Here is a 25,862-nt window from a genome sequence, read left to right on the forward strand (position 1 = left end):
GAAATATTCAATGGTGCTTTTATATGTGCAGGATGAACAATTGGGAGTTGGGTTAGTGGTTTATGGGCCTAATAACTCAGGATGAGATTAAAACTTGACTCACAAGGGTCTGAAACTCTCACCCTCACTATTTGAGAAAAAGTAGACAAGTAAGACTGGTGAAGTACTATATTTTACTCTAACCTTTTTTTGTTATAATTCACAAAAACTGGAATTTGCAGCCCAATTTTCCTGCTTATCTTGGTCTTCTGTTGTATCATAAACAGCCATTCTACAGCCTAACTGTGGATCCTTTGTGCAATTAAGGTAAATTTTTCACTTCTGGCAGTTTTGACTCCCAAAAGTTGTCTCTATCCGCTGTATGATTTGGGCTATTCCCACAGGTTACATGATTTCAACCTCTCCAATGCTGTTTTCACCTTGTATGCACATGGAGAGCAAGTATATGCACACTAACTTTTCAACATGGTCACTCAACAGCAACTGCGAGGAGGTGCTTTGGCTGAATATTTCCTATCAACAACAACAATAACTACTTGTATTTATATAATACCATTAATGTAGTAAAGTGTTCCAAGGTGCATCAGAGGAACATGATCAAACAAAATCTGATACCAAGCCAATGACTCGCAATAGCTTACTCTACATGTCAGCCAAGAAATTTCTAGGTTCAATCCCTGCTGTTGGTTTAGCTGATTTAATCTAGGACAAGGCTAACACAGGTCCTTGAGTATGAACCATCAGGGTTTAAAGTTCAAGACCAAGAAAATCACAGGCAAGGTTACCACAAAATAGAGATGAATGCTGAAAAAGGCTGTGACAGACTACTGGATGTCTTGAGGTTATGGAAAGCATTTTATAAAGGTTCATACTCTTTCTTTCTCCCAAGAGGAACAATGAACAAATTGTTGTGGGGAGATGGTGAGTTAGTGGAGTGGGGATCATGAATCAGCTGCTTCAGAGCTTGGTGCTGGGACCAAGCTAATTTATCTCAATGATTTTGATTTAGAAACTGAACAAAAAAATGGTTAAATTTGCAGATGAAAGCAAACAAGTAGGGTCAGTGAAATGAGAGGAGGCAGTTCAGAAATTATAAACGAGTTGGGTAGAATATATACATCAGTGGCAATAACAGATAAAATTACTTCACAGATACTCCACATAGGAAGGAAAAATAGCTGACACTTGTCCTAGGTAGTAATGGTCCCAGGTTTGGGACGTGCTGTTAAAGAAACCTCTGCATGTGGTGTGCCAATGGTGGAAGGAGTGAATGTTTAAGGGGAGGAAAGATGGGGTATTAATTAAGCAGGCTGCTTTGTCCTAGACTTCCATGTGACAATCTATTCTCAGGAGCCTGCCAACCCAATTCTGTACCTGTTTGTTAAAAATTTGCCCAGTGGTTTAATTGTATTCTTCAATCTGAACAGCCGAATATTGGGAACTTTGACCCATGAGAAATTGTGACTGTCAACCATATCCAACCATTCCATAGTGCTATCATCTTTCACTATCACTAAAGATTGCCTGAAGCACCATTTTTAGGATAGAACTTGCATTGCTGGTTATTAAGAATATGATGTGCTACAATGGAAGTGATTCGGGTGGAAATAGCAAGTTTATCCTCTCACTATCTTCATTTTTCTTTGTTTGACAGATGTGAGGCTTAAATGGGTCCAATTATTGGCATGTCTCCAACAAAGAAAGCTGAGATGCCAGGCATAGGAGACACTTGCAGCTTGAATTCAAGTTGCACAGTAGACATTCTTCCAGAGATGGCTGGTGCCACAGGCATGAAAGCCATTTCTGCAGACAAAGGAATGGCGGATGATGAGGAACTTACAAATCTGAACTGGCTTCATGAAAATAAAAACCTCCTGAAGAACTTCAGCCTGGGTAGTGAGATGCTTCGCAGTGTTAGTCCTACACGTGACATCACCGAAGAAGATGCGTCGCCTTCACCTCTCTCAGATTCTCTAAACAATGACAATCGTGGATTGAACTCCAAGCCTCCTTATTCTTTTAGCTGCCTTATTTTTATGGCGATTGAACACTCAGCCAGAAAATGCCTTCCAGTTAAGGATATCTACAATTGGATATTGGAACGTTTTCCATATTTCACCAATGCGCCCACTGGCTGGAAGAACTCTGTTAGGCACAATCTGTCCTTGAACAAGTGTTTCCGGAAGGTGGAGAAAGACCATGGCAAGGTAAGTGTACATCATTCAGTGTCTCAGCATAGACACACCAAGTAGTAACATATAAAAATTCTCTGCTTCCTTAATAGCTCAGCTATTAGATATACTCAATAGTGTGGACCACATATACCAGTAAGGTTCAGATTTGATTCTTGGCCTGTATATACTGATCTGAGCTGGATAATGATTGGGGCACTTCAATAAACATGAATATTGGTGGGGAAAATTGAGCCAGGATTCCTGCTCCAGCTATGTTAGTTCATGACAGAATTCCTAGGATGAAGGGTTGTCTTATGAGGAAATGTTGAGCAGGTTGGGTCTATGCTCATTGGAATTTAGAAGAATAAGAGGTGATCTTATTGAAACATTTAAGATCCTGAGGGGGTTATCACAGGGGAGATGCTAAGGGGATGTTTCCCCTGTGGAGGCATCTAGTACTAGGAGGCACTTTCGAAAGTTTCGAAATAAGAGGTCTCCCATTTAAGATGGAGATGAGGAATGCCATGGATGGAATTTATGTTTTTTTACTGCTCGTGATTAATATTATTTGTATGTGAGGGGTGTAAGTTTTCTTACCCTCAGAGCGATTGTCCCAATTTAAATAATTTCAGCAGCAAGCTTTTTATGAATTTAAAAGTAAGGAAGGTTAGTTATCACACACTTGCATGGGAGGTTTAGAACATAATAGCTTACTCAGTCACCTCACCCACACTTCCACTCACACAAAGATTAGATAAAAATGAGGGAGAAACAATACAACTACAATTTATGATTGTTTCAGTCTCTTTCATAGCAGGCTGTAGTTTCTTAGATGAGTTGATGCTTTGGTTGGAGTGAAGGTCTTGTAAGATGAAGGATTCTCAATATGTTGCGAGATTTCTTGTGATTGAATTTCCAGGAGGCTGGTTCTTAGGTGAACTTGAAGTTGGAACAGGTTGCAGAAAGTCCTCCTCTTTGTTAGGAATCTCCCACCTTCAAAGTATTGCTCTTTATTACCTTGGCTGCTTGGATGACTTTGCAGCTGGTTGATGGCTTCCAGTGGAAATCAGTCTGCAGAACAGCTTCTTACTTTTTCAAAAGTAAGCAACAAACATGACTGTCTTACCATGTGACCCGTTACAAGTCCAAAGTCCTTTTCCAAATAAGAAAGCCCAAGGTCATGGGGAGGGGGGGAGGTGTGCACAGGCAGGAAGGTGGAGTTAAGGCCACAATCAGATCAGCCATGATTTTATTGATTGGCAGAGCAGGCTCAAGGAGCCAAACGGTCTACTCCTCCTATTTCTTGTGCTCTTATGAAACTAAGTTTGGTTGTGGTTTTTATTTGTCTGAGCTCATAAATTAAGAATGGACATCTGGGGGAGATACTGGAGGAGTCTTGAACCTGTTGAACTGAGACCCTCCGTAAGTGTCAGCAGGAGAGTGGCTGATACATGTAAACATGGAGTGATAGTATTCAAATGATTAATGGTAAATAACACAATGTATTTATAATGGATTTTTAAAATAATATAGTCATTCGTGAGTAGTCTGGAGTACTTACATTTACTATCCTGTCCTGTACTTTTAAGGCAGTGGTTCTCAAACTTTTTTGTTTGAAAAATCCCTTTTCAAATGGATTCGTATCATGGGGAGAATTTTCCCTCCCTTCAGGGGGGTTGTGTGGGAGCGGGCGCGAAACTGATTGGCGCCCCCGATCGGGTCTGCATTGCCATTTTACGTGGGCAGGCCAATTAAGGCCCGCCCAGCGTGACGTGCACCCGGAAGTGCTGAGCGCCCCCTGTGCGGGTGGGGGGTGGGTTCCGTGAATCAGGGCCTGTGCTCTTTCATGCGAAAGAGTGCAGAAATCTCTGAGGCACAGAGGTACCTCAGGGAGATTAGTTTAAGTTTTAAACATCTAAATAAAGAAATTAAAACATTTTAAAACCTTTCCCCTCATGTGACAGTTAATTAATTTTTTAAAATTTTAATTCAATTTTTAAACACTTCATGAAACCTCATCCCGCCCGTGGATGAGGTTCCATGAAAAATGTGAAGGCAGCCTGGGCTCTTCGCCTGCCCACTAACCTTAAGGTTGGACGGGCAGCTCAATCTATTAGTTCAATTAGTTTTTAACAGGCTTAATAGGCCTTAGACAGTTCGGTGGGTGTGCAGCCAAGTCGCAGCCATATTCTTAGCAGTCTAGATGCCATATGCTGAAATTCTATCCCTAAACCCAGCCATTCCTTGATATCAAGTGGAGTGAATTGAATTGACTGAAAACTGGCATCTGTGATGGTGGAGGCCTCAGGAGGAGGCTCATCTATTTGGCCCTTCTCGTTGAAGATCATTGCAAGTGCTTATGTCTTGTCTTTTGCACTCATGAGCTGGACTCTGCCTTTATTGTGGATGGAATGTTCATGGAGCTTCCTTCTCCTGTTAGTTGTGAAATTGTCCACCACCATTCATGACTAGATTTGGCAGGACTGCAGAGATTTGATGTTAACCCTTGCAAGTGGGATTGCTTAGCACTGTCCATGCATGGCATGCTGCTTTTGCTGTTTAGCATGTATGGAGTCCTGTGCTATTGCTTCACCAGGTTGGCACCTAATTTTTGGGTATTCCTGGTCCTGTAGGTGTGTATTCTACACTCCTCATTGAATCATGGTTGGTCCCCTGATGATAGTAATGGTAGCGTGAGGGATATGCTAGATGTTCTCCATTTTAATTATGCTCTAGAGGCATGGATCATCTTCATTGGTGGTACATTCATCCAGCTTGCGAGGCTCTTTAAAAAGATTATTCTGTGTCTACCTCAATCTCTTTTACCATCGATCTTTACCATCAGACTTTCAAAATCATGATTTCTTGTTATGTGCCTAAGAAATTCCAACTGTCTGCTCCTGATCTTGTTCAGCAGAGTTCTTTTGGTCTCAGATTTTACTAGCACCTCTTCATTGGGGTGTGACTTGTCCAAGATATCTTCATTAATGCCTAATGTTCATAGGTTTTAGAGGTATAGCTTTTTAGTTTTAGAAATTGAATTTAAATGCAAGTTCAATGAGGAAAAAAAACCCTGATAAACATCTAGAGGCTGGCAAACCACACAGACTTAAGATAATTACAATTCAAAACGTAACTTGTGTTTACAGGATAAAGTTAGAGCAAAAGGGTGAGAGACATTAAACAGCAGGTGGTCTTACTTAGCTAAAGAGCTGGAGATATGACATCAGCTGTTATTCCAGTAAAGGATACAATTTATTCATGTAGTTTCCCAGAATTAGGGTAAGCGTTGGAATTTAAAGGTAGTTAATTTGCATTTCTACCTGGGAACATACCATATGTGTCACATTGCCATGGAGATGGGTGGAGCTCAGTGAGATTCTTTGTTTTGAGTTATTTTGGTGAAATCAGTTAGGGCATAGCCAGCAGGCAAGACTGGTTGAGAGAAGCAGCTTAGAACTGGAGTCAGTTTTGGGTCTTATGTCGCTTGTAGCTTCTTGGCAGTCAAGGGATAAAGTCAGACCTATACATTGAAGTGGAGTAAATGCTAGATCCATGGCGCAGGCTACGAGTGGGACCTGGTATTCAGTGTAAAACAAAGTTGGTAAAAGGAAAAAAAATACTGGAATATTTGTTTAGCTTGAAGCTAAAGGAAGAAATCTACAATAATCTTCGTAATAAAATGCTGTTAACATTGTTGCAGTTGGAGTTCTGGAAGTAATCAACTTGGTTGCAGTTTGAAATCATTGCAGCGGGCTATTGGAAACCAAAGATGTTTTCTGATGTTTTAAACACTGCATAGGAGTCGCAGGGAGGCCCATACTTGAGCTGTGGAATAATTGTGAGGTCTGTAAAGAAACTGAAGGGTCGCTGAGCCAAAAGTTGATGGAAGGACCCCCATAAAATCTTTTACCTTGGCAAATAGCTGGAACACTGAAAATAAATCAGAGTGAATTCTAGAGAGCGGTGATATATCTTTTGGTTTGGTCCCAGAGATAAAAAGTGAGTGAACCTTAAAGATTTTGTAAAATAAGGGAATTATTGGAGGTAAATCGAAAGTAAAACTGAGTTAAAAGTACAAGTCTTTATAAGCTGCAATGTTGTTAATAGTGCTTACGTTATATAAAAAAGTTTGTTTTTGTTTAAAAACATGAAACCTTGTGGCACAGTTCTATTGGTTAATTACAGGGTGTTTGGATTTTTAAAAAAAATTCTAGCAGCCCCTAAAAGGATCGTAATACAGATCTATTGTTGCTAATGGCCCAAAGCACCTCATGGATGCTCAGTTTTGAGTTGCTAGTTTTTTCTGAATCCTATCCCGCTTAGCGTGGTGATATTGCCACACAACACGAGGAATGGTGATAAAAACAAAAAGCTACTGCGGATGCTGGAAATCCAAAACAAAAACAGAATTACCTGGAAAAACTCAGCAGGTCTGGCAGCATCGGTGGAGAAGAAAAGAGTCGACTTTTCGAGTCCACATGACCCTTCAACAGAACTGTTCTGTTGAAGGGTCATGTGGACTCGAAACGTCGACTCTTTTCTTCTCCACCGATGCTGCCAGACCTGCTGAGTTTTTCCAGGTAATTCTGTTTTTGACGAGGAATGGTGATTACAGTGTGAAGACAGGACCTCGTCTCCAAAGGATTGTGCAGTGATCATCCCTACTCATTCAGTCATGAACAGGTGTGACAAGTGGTTCTAGAGTCATTACGGTACAGAAGAGGCCATTTGGCCTATCCAGTCTACGTCAGCTCCACATGGAGCAATCCAGTCAGTCCCATTTGAGGGAAATAAATTTGCATGGTTACGAGATATCCCATAGCCATGCAAATTTATTTCCCTCAAGTATCCATTCAATTTCCTTTTGAAATAATTGATCAAATGTTCGGTGAGGATGAGATGAAGAAGGCTTTTCCTCTCATGATTGTTCTCTCACCATCTGCTGCAGGCCAGTCTGGAAAGTATGTCCTTTGGGACTCCGCCAGTTCAGTAAGTAGTGGTACTACCGAGCCATTCTTAGTGATGGCCATTGAAGCCCCCCACTCCCACCCAGAGAACATTTTGTGGTGTTCAACACAAGGGAATGCTGATTCATCAGCTGAGGGTGGGGGATATGTGGTAATCAGCAGGAGGTTTCCATGCCCATGTTTAACCTGATGTTATGAGACTTCACGGGGTCTGGAAACAATGTTGAGGACTCCCAGGGCAACACCCTGCTGACTGTATACCACTATGATGGATCGATCCTGCAGTGACACAGGTGATGGAGGAATCTGGGACACTGGCAGAAATATATGATTCTGTGACTATTTCTGAGACTATTTTGGGCTGGTGCTTGACTAGTCTGTGGGACAGTTCTGATTTTGGTATAATTTTCCAGATTAAGGGGACTTTGCAGGGTCAGCTGGGCTAGGTCTTTGTCATGCTGGTGCCTAGGTCTGGTTTTATTCTTAGTAGACTTTTTCAGAATGGTTTAATACAACTGAGTGGCTTGCTAGGCCATCTCAGAAGGCAATTAAATTAAGAGTTACATGTAGGCCATACTGGGTAAGGACAGTAGATTTGCTTCCCTAAAGGACATTAATGAACTAGATGAGTTTTTTTCAAGCAATCCAACAGTTTCGTGGTCATCATAACCAAAAGTAGCTTTTTATTCATGATTTATTTCATAAACTAAATTTAAATTCCCAGCTGATAGCTGACAACTCACGTTGCTGGAATACTCATCCAGTAACATAAGCACTATGATATTGTACCCGTATATATTTACTGTATATACTTACGACTTTTGTGCATCTTTGGCCTTGTGCAGGGAAATAGCCAAATGAGAAGATAGCACTTTGGGTGATATTTAAGAGGATGTGGAAACATATCCTTGAATGTTCACATACTTCAAATAGGAATCAGTGGTCAGGAGCAGCAATCTTGGTTGATTCTTTTGCACTGAGGTCAATTAAAGCATCTCTTTCAAGGGTCCAGCTAAATTAGGAAAGATTAAATGTCAAACCTGAGGCCTTCCTGGTTTGTATAGCCCAGTGCCACAACACTTATTTGCCGGGCTATAATTTTATATGCTTGTAGTGAACATAATTCCATCTCTTTTCAGATTGCCTAGTGTAACAAGTGGAATGAGCTCACCTAACCCAGTTGTTGGTCAAGTTGACAGTGACCCCTCATCTAGAACTAGGAGTCTCTGTTTAAAAATAAGGCGTCGCTCATTAAAGACAGATGAGGAGACATTTTTTCTCCCAGGGGGTTGTGAGTCTTTGGAACTCTCTTCCTCAAAAGGTGGTGGAAGCAGAGTCTTTGAATATTTTAAGGCAGAGCTAGATAGATTCTTGATCAACAAGGGGGTGAAAGGTTATCGGGGTAGGCAGGAATGTGGGGTTGATGTTACGTTCAGATCAGCCATGATCTTGCTGAATGGCGGAGCAGGCTTGAGGGGCTGAGTGGCCTACTCCTCCTAATTCGTATTTATGTTCGTAAAAGACACTTTAGGCATTACTGTCCCATGTGGCACTTTTGCCTCACAGATGTAAAGCTTTTGGTGCAGACACTCTTGGCTGTTCAAGTCAGGTTGAAAATAGCAGGATTGTCTAAACCAACAATAAATTTATTTTTCAGTTTTCCCCATATAAAAAGAAATAATTTCTTGGTTTTAATTTTCCGTGTTTGCTGGTAGAATTTTAACATTATTTCCTTTTAATGGCAGGGTGGGGGTGAAGAAAACCTTTACAATTGGTTACATTTGCAAAGCAGTCAGGAAGTTGCTAAGCGGGTATGGGTTTCATTTTGTGGCCTGGTTTTGAGTTGCCATGGCAACATTTCCTTTAGCTCTATCAGTTTTTGACCTGCCGGTAATGTAATACATGACTGTGATCTGGCTTAAGTGGATAAGACTATTAATGCTTGTAGGCAAACCATGTGCTTCCTGTTTGTTGAAATTTGTTCCTGATTCAGGCCATATACAGAACTTCACACAAATGCAGTGACCAGAAGTTCATTTCGGAACATATAGATACTACTGTTTGTGATGAATGAATCTTGCTCGTCTCCTTCCCCCGTAAAAATATAATTCTTCTTCCAGCATCTGAATTACTCAGACTTATTTCCCAATTTCAGGACATTCCTGGTCTTTACTATTGTATACTTGATATATTAATGAGCTGCAAGAATACAGGTCTTAACATTATAACTGTGTATCAATTTGTGAGAGTTTACAGCTTATAGTGTAACCATGTGCCAGTCAGTGGCCTGATTTACGAATATAAGGATTTTGCGATGTAACAGTGTGTCAGTTCAGTAACCACACCAGTGGGAATAACAGCTTTCATACCTACGTTAAATCTTCTCTGGTAGTCTTCCATCTCAGATGATTGTTTGTACCTTGTTGATCAACTCTGTATTAAACACTGCCTGGTGTGATTCAAGATCCCCATCTGGCATGGCAATCTCTGCCGCATTTGCTGCAGAGGAAGACAGTGAGCTGAGAACATGCAGGATTCGCTGGGCTCTGTTTTCTCTGGGTCCTTTTCTCAGCCAGCTGAGCTTTCAGTTTCTCTTAACATCTTCTGATGCCTACAGTCAGCCTCCAGTTGTCTGTATCAATGCCCACCATCTTTATATCTTGCTTGCATATCTTGTGGAGATATGGACATCCAGCAGGTTGTGACCCAGTGACTAGTTTACCGTTCAGAACAACACGATACTGGGTATATGACCGATATCCATCCGATGTCTACACCGGCTCAGCCACATTCAATGTAATGAGTTTATGCTGATGGAATTAGCATGCTCCAGGATCTCCAAGTTGGCTACCCAGTCCTGCCAAGAGATGCTGAGGATGTGACTGAAGCAGCAAAGTTGGAAAACTGTTCAGCCTTTTCTCCTGCCTAGCATATTTGTCCAGGTCTCATTACTTTAAACGAGAGCACTGAGGATGCAGGCTTAGTAAACTCATAGATTGGTGTTCTAGGTCAGGTTGCTGTTGTTCCACATTGTTAAATCATAGTTTTGGATGAGGGAACCAAATGTAAGGGTCATGAAGACTCGAAACGTTAACTGATTTCTTCTCCACCGATGCTGCCAGACCTGCTGAGTTTTTCCAGGTAATTCTGTTTTTGTTTTGGATTTCCAGCATCCGCAGTAGCTTTTAGCTTTTTGTTTTTATATCTGTAATATTTCCAAGTTTGCTGATGACACAAAACGTGGCGGGAATGTGAGCAATGAGAAGGGTGTTGAGAGGCTTCCAGGCAACTTAGACAGGTTGATTGACTGGGCAAACACATGGCAGATGCAGTATAACATAGATAAGTGTGAAGTTATCCACTTTGGTAGGAAAAACAGAATGGCAGAGTATCATTTAAATGGTGATAGATTGAGAAACGTTTATGTATAATGGGAACTGGGTGTCCTTGTACACCAATCACTGAAAACAAGCATGCAGATGCAGCAAGCAGTTAAGAAGGCAAATAGCCTTCATTGCAAGAGAACTGGAGTACAGGAGCAAGGATGTCTTACTGCAGCTGTATAGGGCCTCGATGAGACCACACCTGAAGTATTGTGTGTGGTTTTGGTCTCCTTACTTAAGAAAGGATATACCTGTCATAGAGGGAGTGCAGCGAGGGTTCACCAGACTGATTCCTGGGATGGCAGGATTGTCGTATGAGGAGAGATTAGCTGACTGGGCCTGTATTCACTGGAGTTTAGAAAAATAAGAGGAGATCTCATTGAAACATATAAAATTCTGACCGGGATGTACAGACTGGATGCAGGGATGATATTTCCTCTGGCTGGGGTGTCTAGAACAAGGGGTCATGGTCTCAGGAAACAGGATAGACCATTTAGGACTGAGATGAGGAGAAACTCTTTCACTCAGAGGGTGGCGAACCTATGGAATTCTCTACCACAGAAGGCTGTGGAGGCCAAGTCATTCAATACATTTAAGAAGGAAATAGATCGATTTCTGGGCTCCAAAGGCGTCAAAGGGTATGGGGAGAGCGCAGAAGTACGGCATTAAAATAGAGGATCAACCATGATCATATTGAATGGTGGAGCAGGCTTGAAGGGCCGAATGTTTGCATTTTGTGTAAACAAAACAGCATTTGACTAGTGCAAAGTTTGTCCTGTAAGTTGTTTATAATGATTGTGGCTTGCAATAAATGGGGTAAGCTCAAGATTATTTTCTTAGAATAAAATGGAGCAGTTTGTATCCCACTGGGTAGAAGAGTGATTGTGATTACTAGTTTAAAATTGAGAGCCGATACCAGTAGTAACAGCTTAAATTAGCAGTGTATTACATAGAACTTTTGGTGTTTTATTTCTGATTGACACTGACTTTGAAGAGTTTAAATGGTGCAATAAGCATTCCTTTGAAGGCTGTGCTATTTGTGACAGGCTTGTTTTCTGTGTGTTGAAGACTGTGCAGCATGTTGTTTATGCAAACTGCAGTGAAGTGTGATGTTTCCACAAAGTTTCTAAAGCACATAGGTGTGCCCTGTGCTCTTGCTGATCAATACAAATGTCTGCTTCTAGACATGTGAAAAGGAAGTGTTTATTTACAGAAAACCATCTTAAAGAGACAAAATCACTGGGCAAAGAAATGAGTAAGCAAGACTATTCCAGTCCTGTCACAGCTTTCAACATATGCCAGGGCTTAGGAGTTTTCTGTTTGGCTTTGTTTGAGGGTCAGTGTCTGTCTTAAGACAATTTTTCTCTTCCTCGTGGCAGTCAAGATCAGAGAAATGTTGGTGAGATTTATGATCAGAAAGCCTGTGACTGATTACATACCATTTAAACAAATAAAGCTATATCTACTTTTAGAGAAAAAAATTCAAATTGGTTGCAGTTTTAAATCAAAATGAGTGAGAATTGTGCGTATGTTTCCTCTTGCATCTCTCTCTCTGCATCATCACTGGCTAGGGTAGGGAAATAGTAGACCGGCCTCAGCCTATCATCACTTGAAAGCTAGATGCTAAGGGAAGCGGCAGTGGCCATCAGGAATTACGTTTGCGAACTCATTTCCTTATTTGGTTGTCTTACAGAGAAACAAAATGGGGTTTCACATGGCACCATAAGACATAGGAGCAGAAATTAGGCCATTCGGCCCATCGAGTCTGCTCCGCCATTCAATCATGGCTGATAAGTTTCTCAACCCCATTCTCCCACCTTCTCCCCGTAACCTTTGATCCCCTTACCAATCAAGAACCTATCTATCTCCGTCTTAAATACACTCAATGACCTGGCCTCCACAGCCTTCTGTGGCAATGAATTCCATAGATTCACCACTCTTTGGCTAAAGAAGTTTCTCCTCATCTCTGTTCTAAAAGGTCTTCCCTTTACTCTGAGGCTGTGCCCTCAGGTCCTAGTCTCTCCTAATAATGGAAACATCTTCCCCACGTCCACTCTATCCAGGCCTTTCAGTATTCTGTAAGTTTCAATCAGATATCCCCTCAGCCTTCTAAACTCCATCGAGTATAGACCCAGAGTCCTCAAACGTTCCTCATATGTTAAGCCTTTCATTCCTGGGATCGTTCTTGTGAACCTCCTCTGGACCCTCTCCAGGGCCAGAACATCCTTCCTGAGATACGGGGCCCAAAATTGATCACAATATTCTAAATGTGGTCTGACCACAGCCTTATAAAGCCTCAGCAGTACATCCCTGCTTTTACATTCTAGTCCTCTCGAAATAAATGCCAAAATTGCATTTGCCTTCCTAACTACCGACTCAACCTGCAAGTTAACCTTAACAGAATCCTGGAATCCTAGGACTCCCAAGTCCCTTTGCACTCCAGATTTCTGAATTCTCTCCCTATTTAGAAAATAGTCTATGCCTCTATTCTTCCTACCAAAGTGCATGACCTCACACTTCCCCACGTTGTATTCCATCTGCCACTTCTTTGCCCATTCTCCTAACCATCCAAATCCTTCTGCAGCCTCCTCAATACTACCTGTCCCTCCACCCATCTTTGTATCATCTGCAAACTTAGCCAGGATGCCCTCAGTTCCTTCATCTAGATCATTAATGTAAAAAGTGAAAAGTTGTGGTCCCAACACTGACCCCTGCAGAACTCCACTAGTCACCGGCCGCCATCCTGAGAAGGACCCCCTTATCCCCACTCTCTGCCTCCTGACAGACAGCCAATCTTCTATCCATGCTAGTACCTTGCCTCTAACACCATGGGCTCTTATCTTACTGAGCAGCCTCCTGTGCGGCACCTTGTCAAAGGCCTTCTGGAAGTCCAAGTAGATAACATCCATTGGCTCTCCTTTGTCTAACCTACTCATTACCTCCTCAAAGAATTCTAACAGATTTGTCAGGCATGACCTCCCCTTGATGAAACCATGCTGACTTTGCCCTATTTTACCATGCACTTCCAAGTATTCTGAAATCTCAACCTTAATAAAGGACTCTAAAATCTTACCAACGACCGAGGTCAGGCTAATCGGCCTGTAATTTCCTGTCTTTTGCTCCCTTCTTAAACAGGGGGGTTACATTAGCGATTTTTCAGTCCTCTGGGACCGTCCCTGACTCGAGTGATTCCTGAAAGACCACCACTTACGCCTCCACTATCTCTTCAGCTATCTCCTTCAGAACTCTGGGGTGTAATCCATCCGGTCCAGGTGATTAATCCAGCTTCAGACCTTTCAGTTTTCCTAGCACCTTCGCCTTGGTAATGGCCACCATACTCACCTCTACCCCCCCCGACTCTCTTGAACTTTGGGGATGTTACTCGTGTCTTCCACCGTGAAGACTGACGCAAAGTACTTATTCAGTTCCTCCGCCATTTCTTTGTTCCCCACTACTACTTCTCCAGCATCATTTTACAGCGGCCCAATGTCCACTTTTGCCTCTCTCTTACCCTTTATATATCTAAAAAAACTCTTGCAATCTTCTTTTATATTACTGGCTAGTTTACCCTCATATTTAATCTTCTCCATCCCTATTTCTTTTTTAGTTGTCCTCTGTTGGTCTTTGTAGGCTTCCCAATCCCCTGGTTTCCCACTGCCCTTCACTGCATTGTATGCTTTCTCTTTAGCTTTTATGCTGTCCCTGACTTCCCTTGTCAGCTATGGTTGCCTCGTCCTCCCTTTAGTATGCTTCTTCTTCCTAGGGATGAATTTTTGCTGTGTCTCCCAAATTACTCCCAGAAACTCCTACCATTACTGTTCCACTGTCTTTCCTGCTAGGCTCATCTCCCAGTCAATTCTGGCCAGCTGCTCCCTCATGCCTCTGTAGTTGCCTTTATTCAACTGTAATACCGTTACATCTGATTCCAGCTTTTTCCTCTCAAATTGCAGGGTAAATTCTATCATATTATGGTCACTTCCTCCTAAGGGTTCCTTCACCTTAAGCTCCCTTATCAAATCTGCCTCATTACACATCACTAAATCTAGAATTGCCTGTTCCCTAGTGGGCTCCACCACAAGCTGCTCCAAAAAGCCATCTCGTAGACATTCCACAAATTCCTTTTCTTGGGATCCACTACCAACCTGATTTTCCCAGTCTACCTGCATATTGAAATCCCCCATGATCACTGTAACCTTGCCTTTCTTACACAACTTTTCTATCTCCTGGTGTATCTCGTGCCCCACATCCTGACTACTGTTCGGAGGCCTGTATATAACTCCCATTTTGGTTTTTTTACCTTTGCGGTTCCTCAACCCCACCCACACAGATTCTACATTATCTGACCCTACGTCATTTCTTGCTATCGATTTAATTTCATTTCTTACTAATAAAGCAACCCCACCCCCTCTGCCAACCTGCCTATCTTTTCGATAGGATGTATATCCTTGGATATTTAGCTCCCAGTCCTGATCCCCTTGCAGCCATGTCTCCGTGATGCCCACCACATTATACCTGCCAATTTCAATCTGCGCGACAAGCTCATTTGCCTTATTTTGTATACTGCGTGCATTCAGATACAACACCTTCAGTCCTGTATTTCTCGTCCCCTTTCATACTGCACTGCAACATACTGGATGCTGCACTCCCCATGGTGGGATAGTTGAAAGCAGAAATACCAGGTTACATCCTACACCAGTTGACATATACTGCATCTGAAACTAGGCTGACTGCTCAGTTTTGGAAAAGTTATTTTTGTACAATTTAATGAATTTCTTTCTAAAATACACTGTGAAACACGGATTGAGTGGTTTGGGGGAAAAAAGGGAATATAACTAGAAGCTGGAAAATGGAGGAAGAATTGGGGAGGGGGGGAATGGGATCCAAGAGCAAATTTGAGGTTGGTTGTAAGGATACTGTACTGCCCTCAGAAATCTGTCACCATCCTCTGCCTACTCCACGATGACATGCAACCTGCGATCCTCGCCAACGGAATCACCACAGACCCTATCTTAGTAAAGAATGGGTCAAGCAAGGCTGTGTCATCACACCAGTGCTCTTCTCCATCTTCCTTGCTGCAATACTATACCTCACCTCTAGATAATTACCCAAAGGCATGGAGATAATTTACAGAACAGACAGGAAGCTGTTCAACTGACATCACCTTCAATCCAAAACCAAAATCACTCCAACTTCAGTCATTGAGCTCCAATATGCAGATAACACTCGTGTATGCACTCACTGAGGAACTGAGCTCCGGGTCATTGTTGATTGTCTCTCTGACGAATGTGAGAAAATGAGTCTTTCACTAAACACCCGAAAAATGAAGGTCCTCCCCCAGCCAGCTCTCACAGCACAATAGCTTCCTCCATCAATTAAAATCATTGGTGAGATCCTGGAAAATGTGGGCCCTGTTTCATATCTTGGGAGTATCCTCTTGATGAAGGCAGAAATAGACCACAGAATTCATTATTGCCTCCAACTTTCCAGCTCAGCCTTCAGTTAACTGAGGAAAAGAATATTTGAAGGTCTGGATCTCAAACCCAAGACCACGGTCATGGTTTACTGGGCAGCAGTGGTCCCCAGGCTCCTATATTCTTCAGAGACTTGGGACAACTTAAGGTAGGCACCGCAAAGCACTGGAGAAGTACCAGCAATGGTGCCTTTGCAAGATCCTCCAAATCCAGTTGCATGAAAGTTGGCCCAAAGGCAGCATCCTCTCCCAAGTCAACATGCCCATCATCGAGGCTCTAATCCCTCAAAACCAGTTCCGCTGGGTGGGACATGTCATTCGTATACCTGACACTAGATTCCTGAAGCAACTGCTCTACTTGGAACTCGGTCATAGCAGGAGACTCCAAGGAGGATAACGGAAACACATTAGGGATGTCCTCAAAGCATCCCTGAGGAGGTCAAACACCCCTGTTGATTCATGGGATTCCCTGGCTTGTGACCAACCATGATGGAGAAGGTTTGTTCATGAAAGTACTGAACACAGAGGTGAAACCAATGCATCAGAAAGGGTGTACAAACCTCCAAAAAACTCATCTATCACCAAGCACCACCTGTACCGCATGTGGCAGAGTCTGCAGATTGGACTTATCAGCTATCTCAGAATCCCATCAAACTGATCGAACAAATCCTCCTTGATCCTGAGGGGCTGTCTAAGAAGGAGGGGAGAGGTAGCAAGGTCTTCAGGAGAGCTGAAGTGACTGATGGTTGTGCAGCCATTCGTAGACTGTGGATGGGTGCAAATGAGGCTAAAATAGGACACTTGGGGGGAGATAACAGGAACATGGTTTGTAGTGAAGGTGGGGAAAGCCGTTGAGGCATTTGTGGATGAGACAGAGATTTTGAAATTGCTGTATGGGCACATAAGGAGTCAATGATTGTCTAACTTCCAGAACTAGCTGAGATACAATCTATTTATGAATTCTAGCAATTTGGATTGCTTTTATTGGCATAGCCTTCTCGTTGTCTATTACTGCTGTGCTAAACAGACACTGTCCCAGTTTCTACCAAGTTAGTTGATTCTAGCTGCTACAGTACAATTGTACAATTCCTAGTTTCTGATCCCTTCCATTGACCCCATATTGGAAAATGTGTATATATGAGTATCAGATGAGAATGGAATTGAACTTGGCTGTGATGCTTCCAAACAGACACAAAAAAGTAGTGCATCTGCATTCACTATTCTGGTCATGCACGAAGAATGGTCAATTGTGCAGGTTCTGACAAGCATCTCTGCACTTCAGCCAACATGTTCAGGAAAGAAGAGGAGAAAATTGGCAAGTTAAAAGGCACCATCATCCTAAAGATGCTTTACGAATATATCTTTATTTGTTAACAAACACATGGCACGGTCACATAAATTGATCAATTGTCTTGTAACACATCATTTGTGTTCATTGTAATGAAAATTAAGTACAGTTCTTCCTCACTGAACTATTAACGTTGAAAAACTCATTTTAATGAATGCATACCCCCTTTAAACCATCTCAGTTGCAACCCTGCACCTCATGGTTGTCATTATCACCTGCCTACAGAAAGTCAATTCGGTCCCCCAATTTTAATTTTGAATGACTGGAGTTCTAACTCACTTTGCTAGCTGGCAAGTAATTTCTTCCTCTCAGAGAAAAACAATTTAATTAGAACTCTGTTCTCACTGTGCTTTATTCTCTATGCTACTCCTTCAATACTACTGAGATACTTTCAGTAGTATGTCAAGTCTACTCCATTTGTAATGTGGATGCATAGTGCAATTAAGACACTTTGTTATTACCATGGAACAGTAGTGACCTTAAGCAACTACAAATGTGTCTGTCTAAAAGATTACTCTCTTACTTTCCTGAATAGGCTGAGTAACATGGTTCCACTGGCACCAGTCACATTGATACCTCACTTGAGTGGCTATTTTTTATATGTGTGCCTAGAAAATTAATACTTGCTGTTCAACTTTTGAGGCAGCACAGCTGACTATAATTCTTTCTTCAACATGAATATTTCAGTAAAGATCACTGGATGGCAATGAGGAGGGGAATCCCTGCTAATGTTCTTCTACTCTGCCCATTCTGTATGTACTACACACAACCGTTCATTTTTCATGACCTCAGGATCTCCAAAGGGCTTTACAGTCAATTAATTATCTTTTTTAAGTATAATCAGTATTGGAATGTAAGAAAGGTGACAGCAAATTTGCAAATAGCACATTTCCACAAACCACAGTGAACCCCAGATCATCTGGTTTTAGGTGTTGGTTGAAGGATAAGTGTAGGCTAAGATATCAGGATAACTCCTCTGCTCTTCAGATAGTGCCGTGGAATCATTTACGTCTGAGAGAATTTGGCTTGATTTCTCCAACAGGAAAGTACTGCATAGAAGTAACAGCCCAGAGAGCCATTTAATTTGACCATAATTTTTAAGCTGCATTGGAATGTCATGATTAAACATTGCTTTCGTCCTAGTCAGATGCAGATTGAAGGAATCAATAGTATGTACATCTAGTAGGGAAATGAACATTGTGCATTACATTCTGTCTCCCCCTAAAGCATTTCTGGAATGTGCAGCTCCCTTCAAGTAATTTTCACAATGTTTGATAACCAGAGCCTAGGAACAATCTTTAGTCCTTTCCTACACAGTGTGGAAGAAGCCAAGCAAGAGAGGAACCACTGGATCTAGCAATATGAAATAAACCAAAGTAAATAAGATAGTGTAGGGGAAAAGCTAGACAATTACAATAACAAAACGAGGTTTAAAATGATTATTGAAAAAGACAAACTAAGACAAAAACCAAAGTAACATTGGAAAAAAGTTAATTTTCTGGAGATGAGAATGGAACAAGGAAAGTAAACTGGATTTTTTTTTGACACAGAGTGATAGACCAGCAGCAGAAAATGCTTAAATCTGATCGATAGAGTTCAGGAGAAATATATTTTGCTAGAAAACAAGGACAAGCCAGCTAGCAAAGAAATACTATGGGTGAATAAAAAGATCAGGGTGAAATTGAAATGAGACAAAAAGGCAAACGCTAAATAAATAGACAACAAAGGCGAGGATGACAAAAGAAATACGGAAAGGTTAGGGAAGAAGTTAAACAACAATTCGGAAAGCAAAGAGGAACTACAAAATTAAATTATCAGGGAATAAAGGACATAGCTGCTAGACTATGTCTGTGACAGGGGGGTGAGGGAACCAACAAGAGGGAAAAACATACTTGAACTCATCCCCACTAACCTGCCTGCCGCAGATGCATCTGTCCAAGACAGTATCGGTAGAAGTGACCACTGCACAGTCTTTGTGGAGGCAACGGATCAGATCTAAGCTCTGCAGTCCTCCCACAGTCAGTCGTGAAGGGAAGGTGAACAGTTAAACAACTCACTGGAGGAGGAGACTCCACAATTATCTCTTTCATCAATGATGTGGGAACCCAGCACATCAGTGCAAAAGATAAGGCTGAATCATTCGCAACAATCTTCAGCTATAAGTGCCAAGTGAGTGATCCATCTCGGCCTCCTCCGGAGGTCCCCAGCATCACAGGTGCCAGTCTTCAGCCAATTCGATTCACTCCATGTGACATTAAGGAATGGCTGAAAGCACTGGATACTGCAAAGGCTCTGGGCCCTTACAACATTCCGTCAATAGTACTGAAGACTTGTGCTTCAGAACTAGCCACACCCTCTAGCCAAGCTGTTCCAGTACAGCTACAACACTGGCATCTACCCAGCAATGTGAAAAATTGCCCAGGTATGTCCTGTACGCAAAAGCAAGACAAGTCCAACCTGCCCAATTGTTGCCCCATCAGTCTACTCTGCATTATTAATAAAGTGATGGAAGGGGTCATCAACAGTGCTTTCAAGCAGCACTTGCTTAGCAACGGCCTGCTCATTGACACTCAGTTTGGGTTCCGCCAGGGCCACTCAGCTCCTGACCACATTACAACCTTGGTTCAAACATGGACAGAAGAGCTGAACTCCAGAGGTGAAGTGAAAGTGACAGCCCTTGACCTCAAGGCAGCATTTGACAAGTGTGGCATCAAGGAACCCTAGCAAAACTGGAGTCAATGGAAATCAGGGAGAAAACTCTCTGATGGTTGGAGTCATACCTAAGCACAAAGGAAAATAGTTGTGGTTGTTGGAGGTCAATCATCTATCAGTTCCAGGACATGACTGCAAGAGTTCCTCAGGGTAGTGTCCTAGGCTCAACCATCTTCAACTGCTTCAATGACGTTCCTTCCATCATAAGGTCAGAATTGGGGATGTTTGCTGATGATTGCACAATGTTCAGCACCATTCGCAACTCCTTAGACACTGAAGCAGTCCACGTCCAAATGCAGCAAGACCAGGACAATATCCAGGCTTCGGCAGACAAGTGACAAGTAACATTTGCGCCACACAAGTGCCAGGCAATGACAATCTCCAACAACAGAGCATCTTACCATCACCCCTTGACATTCAATGGCATTACCATTGTTGTATCCCTCACTATCAACATCCTGGGGGTTACCATTGACCAGAAACTGAACTGGACAAGCCATATAAATACTGTGGCTACAAGAGCAGGTCAGAGGCCAGGGATCCTGCAGTGAGTAACGCACTACCTAACTCCCAAAGTCTGTCCACCATCTACAAGGCACATGTCAGGAGTGTGATGGAATACTATTCACTTGCCTGGATGAGTGCAGCTCCAACAACACTCGAAGCTTGACACCATTCAGGACAAAGCAGCCCGCTTGATTGGCCCACACTCACAAACATTCACTCCCTCCACCACCGACGCACAGTGGCAGCATTGTGTACCATCTACAAGATGCACTGCAGAAACTCACCAAGGCTCCTTAGACATTACCTTCTAAACCCACAACCTCTACCATCTAGAAGGACAAGGGCAGCAGACACATGGGAACACCATCACCTGGAAATTCTCCTCCAAGCCACTCCCCATCCTGACTTGGAAATGTGTTGCCGTTCCTTCACTGTCGCTGGATCAAAATCCTGTAACTCCCTCCCTAACAGCACTGTGGGTGTACCTACACCACATGGACTGCAGCGGTTCAAGAAGACAGCTCACCACCACTTTCTCAAGGGCAATTAGGGATGGACAATAAATGTTGCCCTAGCCATCGACGCCCACATCCCATGAATAAATAAAGAAAATTAAAAATAAGTAATAAAGCATTCTACAGACACAAATAACAAAATAAAAATCAAGATATAGGCATAATCACAAATGGATAAAGGTTATGACAGCGAAACAGCAGAAATATTGAATATCTTGCCTTAGTGTTTACCAGGAAAACTAACAAGGTAGGCATGACATTAGAAGAAGAGATCAAAAATAATATAAATACATTTAAGATAAAAAGTGGGAGATAATTAATAAATTAATCATACCTAATGAGGATAAAACCCCTGGTTTGGATGTATTGCATCTGAGAATATTAGAAGAAGTTGTGGGAGAGATAGTACTGTTACGTGTATATAAGAATTCATTAGAAAGGGAATAATGCCAGAGGAATGGCAGGTAGCTAACGTTATTTCTTAAAAAAAAGAACAAATTCAGATAACTATGGAACATTTAATTTAATGCCAATGAAAGGCAAGATAATGGAATCTTTTCTCAAAGATGTAATAGAAAAATACCTAGGAACAAAAAAATATAATTGCACGGACATCAAAAGGGAAGGCCATGCTTGGCCAGCTTTATTGAATTATTTGAAGAAGTAACGAAGTGCAGACAAGTGTAACACAGTAGATGTAATACATTTGGATTTCAAAAGGCCTTTAATAAAGTCAGAACATGTGGAGTCAGGGGACAGGTAGCAGAATGGATAGCAAGCTGCCTACAAAACAGAAACCAGAGAGTATGAGTTAAGGGCAGCTTCTCAGACTGACAAAAGGTTGGATGTGGTGTTCCATGGTGATTGGTGCTGGGACCACTGTTGTTCAGAATTAATGATTTGGACTCATGAACTTGGAATTACTTCTAAATTTTCAGGCAAAGTTTTGGATGGGGTGGTGGGGGGGGGAAGTGTCATTAATACAAAGGAAGAATCAACAAATTACGAACATACATTAAAAATCTTGCAAAACAGGTGTTTAATTGACAAATTAATTTAATACTCAAGTGTGAGGTGGTGCAGTTTGGTAGGAAAAATAAAGAGGCCACATGCTGCTTGGATAATAGACTGAATAGAGTACAGGAGCAAAGGGACATAAGGGTCCAGATATACAAATGACAAAGTAGTGGTGCAGCTAAGGCCATGTAAAAGCAAACCAAACGATGTGGTTCATTCCTCCAGGGTTAGAATTGAAGGGCAGAAAAACCATGCTAAGCTTGTACAAAATCTTGGTTAGACCACACTTGGAGTACTGTGCACAGTTGTAGTCTCCATATTATAAAAAGTATATTAAAGCATGGGAGAAGGTTCAAAAGGAGCAGAACTGAGGAACTTATCAGGAATGGCTGAAATGGCTGGAAAGCTTTCTCTCTGGAAAACAAGAAGACATAGGGTGACTGATTGAGGTCTTTAAGATACTTAAAGGGTTTGAAAGAGTAGATGCAAAGAAAATATTTCCACTTTTGGGGGAATGCAAAACTCGAGGTCAGAAATATAAGATAGTCACAAAAAGGGAAGGCAGTGGCATAGTTGTAACATCACTAGACTAGTAATCCATAGGCCAAGGCTAATGCTCTGGGGACATGGGTTCAAATCCCACCACAGCAGCCGGTGGAATTTAAATTCAATAGTCTCAGTTATAGTGACTATGAAGCCATAGCCGTAAAAACACATCTGGTTCACAAATATCCTTTAGGCACTAATGTCCTGATCTGGCCTGCATGTGACTCCAGACCCACAGCAATGTGGTTGATTCTTAAATGCCCTCTAAAATGGTCTAGCAAGCCACTCAAGTTGTATCAAACCGCTACAGAGGAATGCAACAAGAAGGACCACCTGGCATTGACCCAGGCACTGGGAACACAACAGCACATCCTGTCAACCCTGCAAAGCCAACCTTACCAACATGGGGGCTTGTGCCAAAATTGGAAGAGCTGTTCCATAGACTAGTCAAGCCACAACCTTGTCTGTAAGGTATGATTCAGTGACTTTGACTATGTCCCAGACAGCACCATCACAGTGGTATTTAGTCAGGAGGGAATTGCCCTGGGAGTCCTAAACATTGACTCTGGGCCCCATGAAGTTTCATTGTATCAGGTCAAACGTGGGCAAGGAAACTTCCTGCTGATTGCCACCTAGCGCATCCCCTCAGCTGATGAATCAGTACTCCTCCATGTTGAATACCACTTGGAGGATGGCAAGGGCATCAAATGCACTCTGGGTGGGGGACATCAATGGCCATCACCAAAAGTGGCTCGGCAGCACCACTACTGAGAGCCAGGCCAAGTTCTAAAGGTCATAGCTGCTCGACTTGGTCTGCATTAGGTGGTGAGGAAGCCAAGAGGGAAAAACCTACTTGATCTTGTCCACACCATCTACCTGTCGCAAATGCATCTGTCCATGACAGTATGGGTAGGAGTGACCAATGCACAGTCCATACGGAGACAAAGTTCCATCTTCACATTGAGGAAATCCTCCATCATGTTGTGTGGCACTACCACCATACTAAATAGGATAGATTTTGAACACATGTAGCAACTCAAAACTGAGGGCCATTAGCAGCAGCAGCAGAATTGTATACAACCACCACCTTTAACCTCATGGCCCGGTATATCCCCCATTCTAACATTACCTTCAAGCCAGGGGATCAACCTTGGTTCAAAGAAAAATGCACGAGGGCATGCCAGGAGCAGCACCAGGCATACCTAAAAATGAGGTGTCCACCTGGTGAAGCTACAACACAGGACTACTTGTATGCCAAGCAGCATGCAAAAGACAGAGCTAAGCGATCCCACAACCAATGGATCAGATCTAAGCTCTGTGGTTCTGCCACGTCCAGTCGTGAATGTTGGTGGACAATGAAACAACTAACGGGAGGAGGAGGGTCCACCAATATTCCCATCCTCAAGGATGGGAAAGCTCAGCACATCAGTGCAAAGAGAAGGCTGAAGCATTTGCAAACAACTTCAGCCAGAAGTGCTGAATGGATGATCCATCTTGGCCTCCTCCTGAGGTCCCACAGATGCCAGTCTTCAGCCAATTCGATTCACTCCACGTGATATCAAGAAACGGCTGAAAGCACTGGATACTGCAAAGACTATGGGCCCTGACAACATTCTGGCAATAGTGCTGAAGACTTGTGCTCCTGAACTAGCCACGCCCCTAGCCAAGCTGTTCCAGTACAGCTACGACACTGGCATCTACCTGACAATGTGGAAAACTGCTAGGTATGTCCTGTCCACAAAAAACAGAACAAATCCACTGGCCAATTACTGCCCCGTCAGCCTATTCTCGATCATCAGCGAAGCTATGGAAGATGTTGTCGACTGTGCTATCAAGTAGCACTTACTCGGAAATAAACTGCTCACTGACGCTCTGTTTGGGTTCCGCCAGAGCCACTCAGCTCCTGACTTCATTGCGGCCTTTGTCCAAACGTGGACAAAAGCTGAACTCAAGAGTGAAGTGAGATGAGAGCGACTTCCCTTGACATCGAGGCACCATTCGACCAAATATGGCATCAAGAAGCCCTAACAAAACTGGAGTCAATGGTAATCAGTGGGAAAGCTCTCCACTGATTGGAGTCATACCTAGCACAAAGGATGATGGTTGTGGTTGTTGGAAGTCAATCATCTGCAGTGATGTCCTGGAACTGAGGAGTCCCGCAGGGTAGTGTCCTAGGCCCAACCATCTTCAGCTGCTTCATCAATGACCTTCCCTCCATCATAAGGTCAGCAGTGGGGATGTTCGCTGATGACTGCACAAGGTTCAGCACCATTCTCAACTCCTCAGATACTGAAGCAGTCCGTGTCAACATTCAAGCCTGGGCTGATAAGTGGCAAGTTATATTCGCACGACGCAAGTGCCAGGCAATGACCGTCTCTAACAAGATAGAATCCAACCATTTCCCCACGACATTCAATGGCATTATCATCGCTGAATGTCCCGCTATCAATGGTGGTTACCATTGACCAGAATCTGAACTGGACTAGCCACATAAATACTGTAGCTACAAGAGCAGGTCAGGGCCTGGAATTCTGCGGTGACCAACTTACCCCGACTCCCCAAAGCCTGTCCACTATCTACAAGGCACAAGTGTGGTGGAATAGACTCCATGTGCCTGGATGAGTACAGCTCCAACAACACTCAAGAATCTCAACATCATCCAGGACAAAGCAGCCCACTTGATTGGCACCCCATCCACCACCTTCAAGATTCACTCCTTCCACCACTGACGCACAGTGGCAGCAGTGTATACCATCTACAAGGTGCACTGCAGCAACTCACCAAGGCTTCATTGACAGCACCTTCCAAACCTGTGATGTCTACCACTTAGAAGGAAAGGGCAGCAGATGCATGGGAACACCACCACCTGCAAGTTTCTCTCCAAGCCTCACGCCATGCTGACTTGGAACTATTTAATCATTCCTTCACTGTCACTGGGTCAAAATCCTGGAACTTGCTTTCTAACAGCACTGTGGGTGTACCTACACCACATGGATTGCAACGGCTCAAGAAGGCGGCTCACCACCACCTACTCGCAGGCAATTAGGGATGGACAATAAATGCTGGCCCAGCCAGCGATGCCCACATCCTGTGAAAGAATTTTTTAAAATGAATCCAATAAGGAGCTTGGGAGAAACTTATTTTATGCAGTAAGTCATTATAATGTGCTACTGCAAGTGGAATGTGCTACCACAAGGAGTAGTTGAAGCAAATAGTATAG

General features: G+C 42.7%; 1 protein-coding gene and 1 long non-coding RNA gene across 4 annotated transcripts in view; one reads left to right on the plus strand and one right to left on the minus strand.

Annotated features, from left to right (window-relative positions):
- Window positions 1-25,862, plus strand: part of LOC144689820 (forkhead box protein N2-like) — a 67,754-nt gene that overhangs the window by 15,219 nt on the left and 26,673 nt on the right. For both annotated transcript variants that reach the window (XM_078557226.1, XM_078557225.1), the window contains exon 3: window positions 1,655-2,207. In XM_078557226.1, coding sequence (XP_078413352.1) covers window positions 1,668-2,207 — 540 coding nt within the window. In that variant the 5' untranslated portion in view covers window positions 1,655-1,667. The remainder of the gene's footprint in view (window positions 1-1,654; window positions 2,208-25,862) is intronic.
- The window catches only part of LOC144689822 (uncharacterized), a 102,940-nt gene that overhangs the window by 13,555 nt on the left and 63,523 nt on the right, over window positions 1-25,862 (minus strand). The gene's annotated exons all lie outside the window — the stretch shown is intronic.

Source organism: Cetorhinus maximus, chromosome 14 (genome assembly GCF_964194155.1).
Source record: "Cetorhinus maximus chromosome 14, sCetMax3.hap1.1, whole genome shotgun sequence".
Taxonomy (NCBI): domain Eukaryota; kingdom Metazoa; phylum Chordata; class Chondrichthyes; order Lamniformes; family Cetorhinidae; genus Cetorhinus; species Cetorhinus maximus.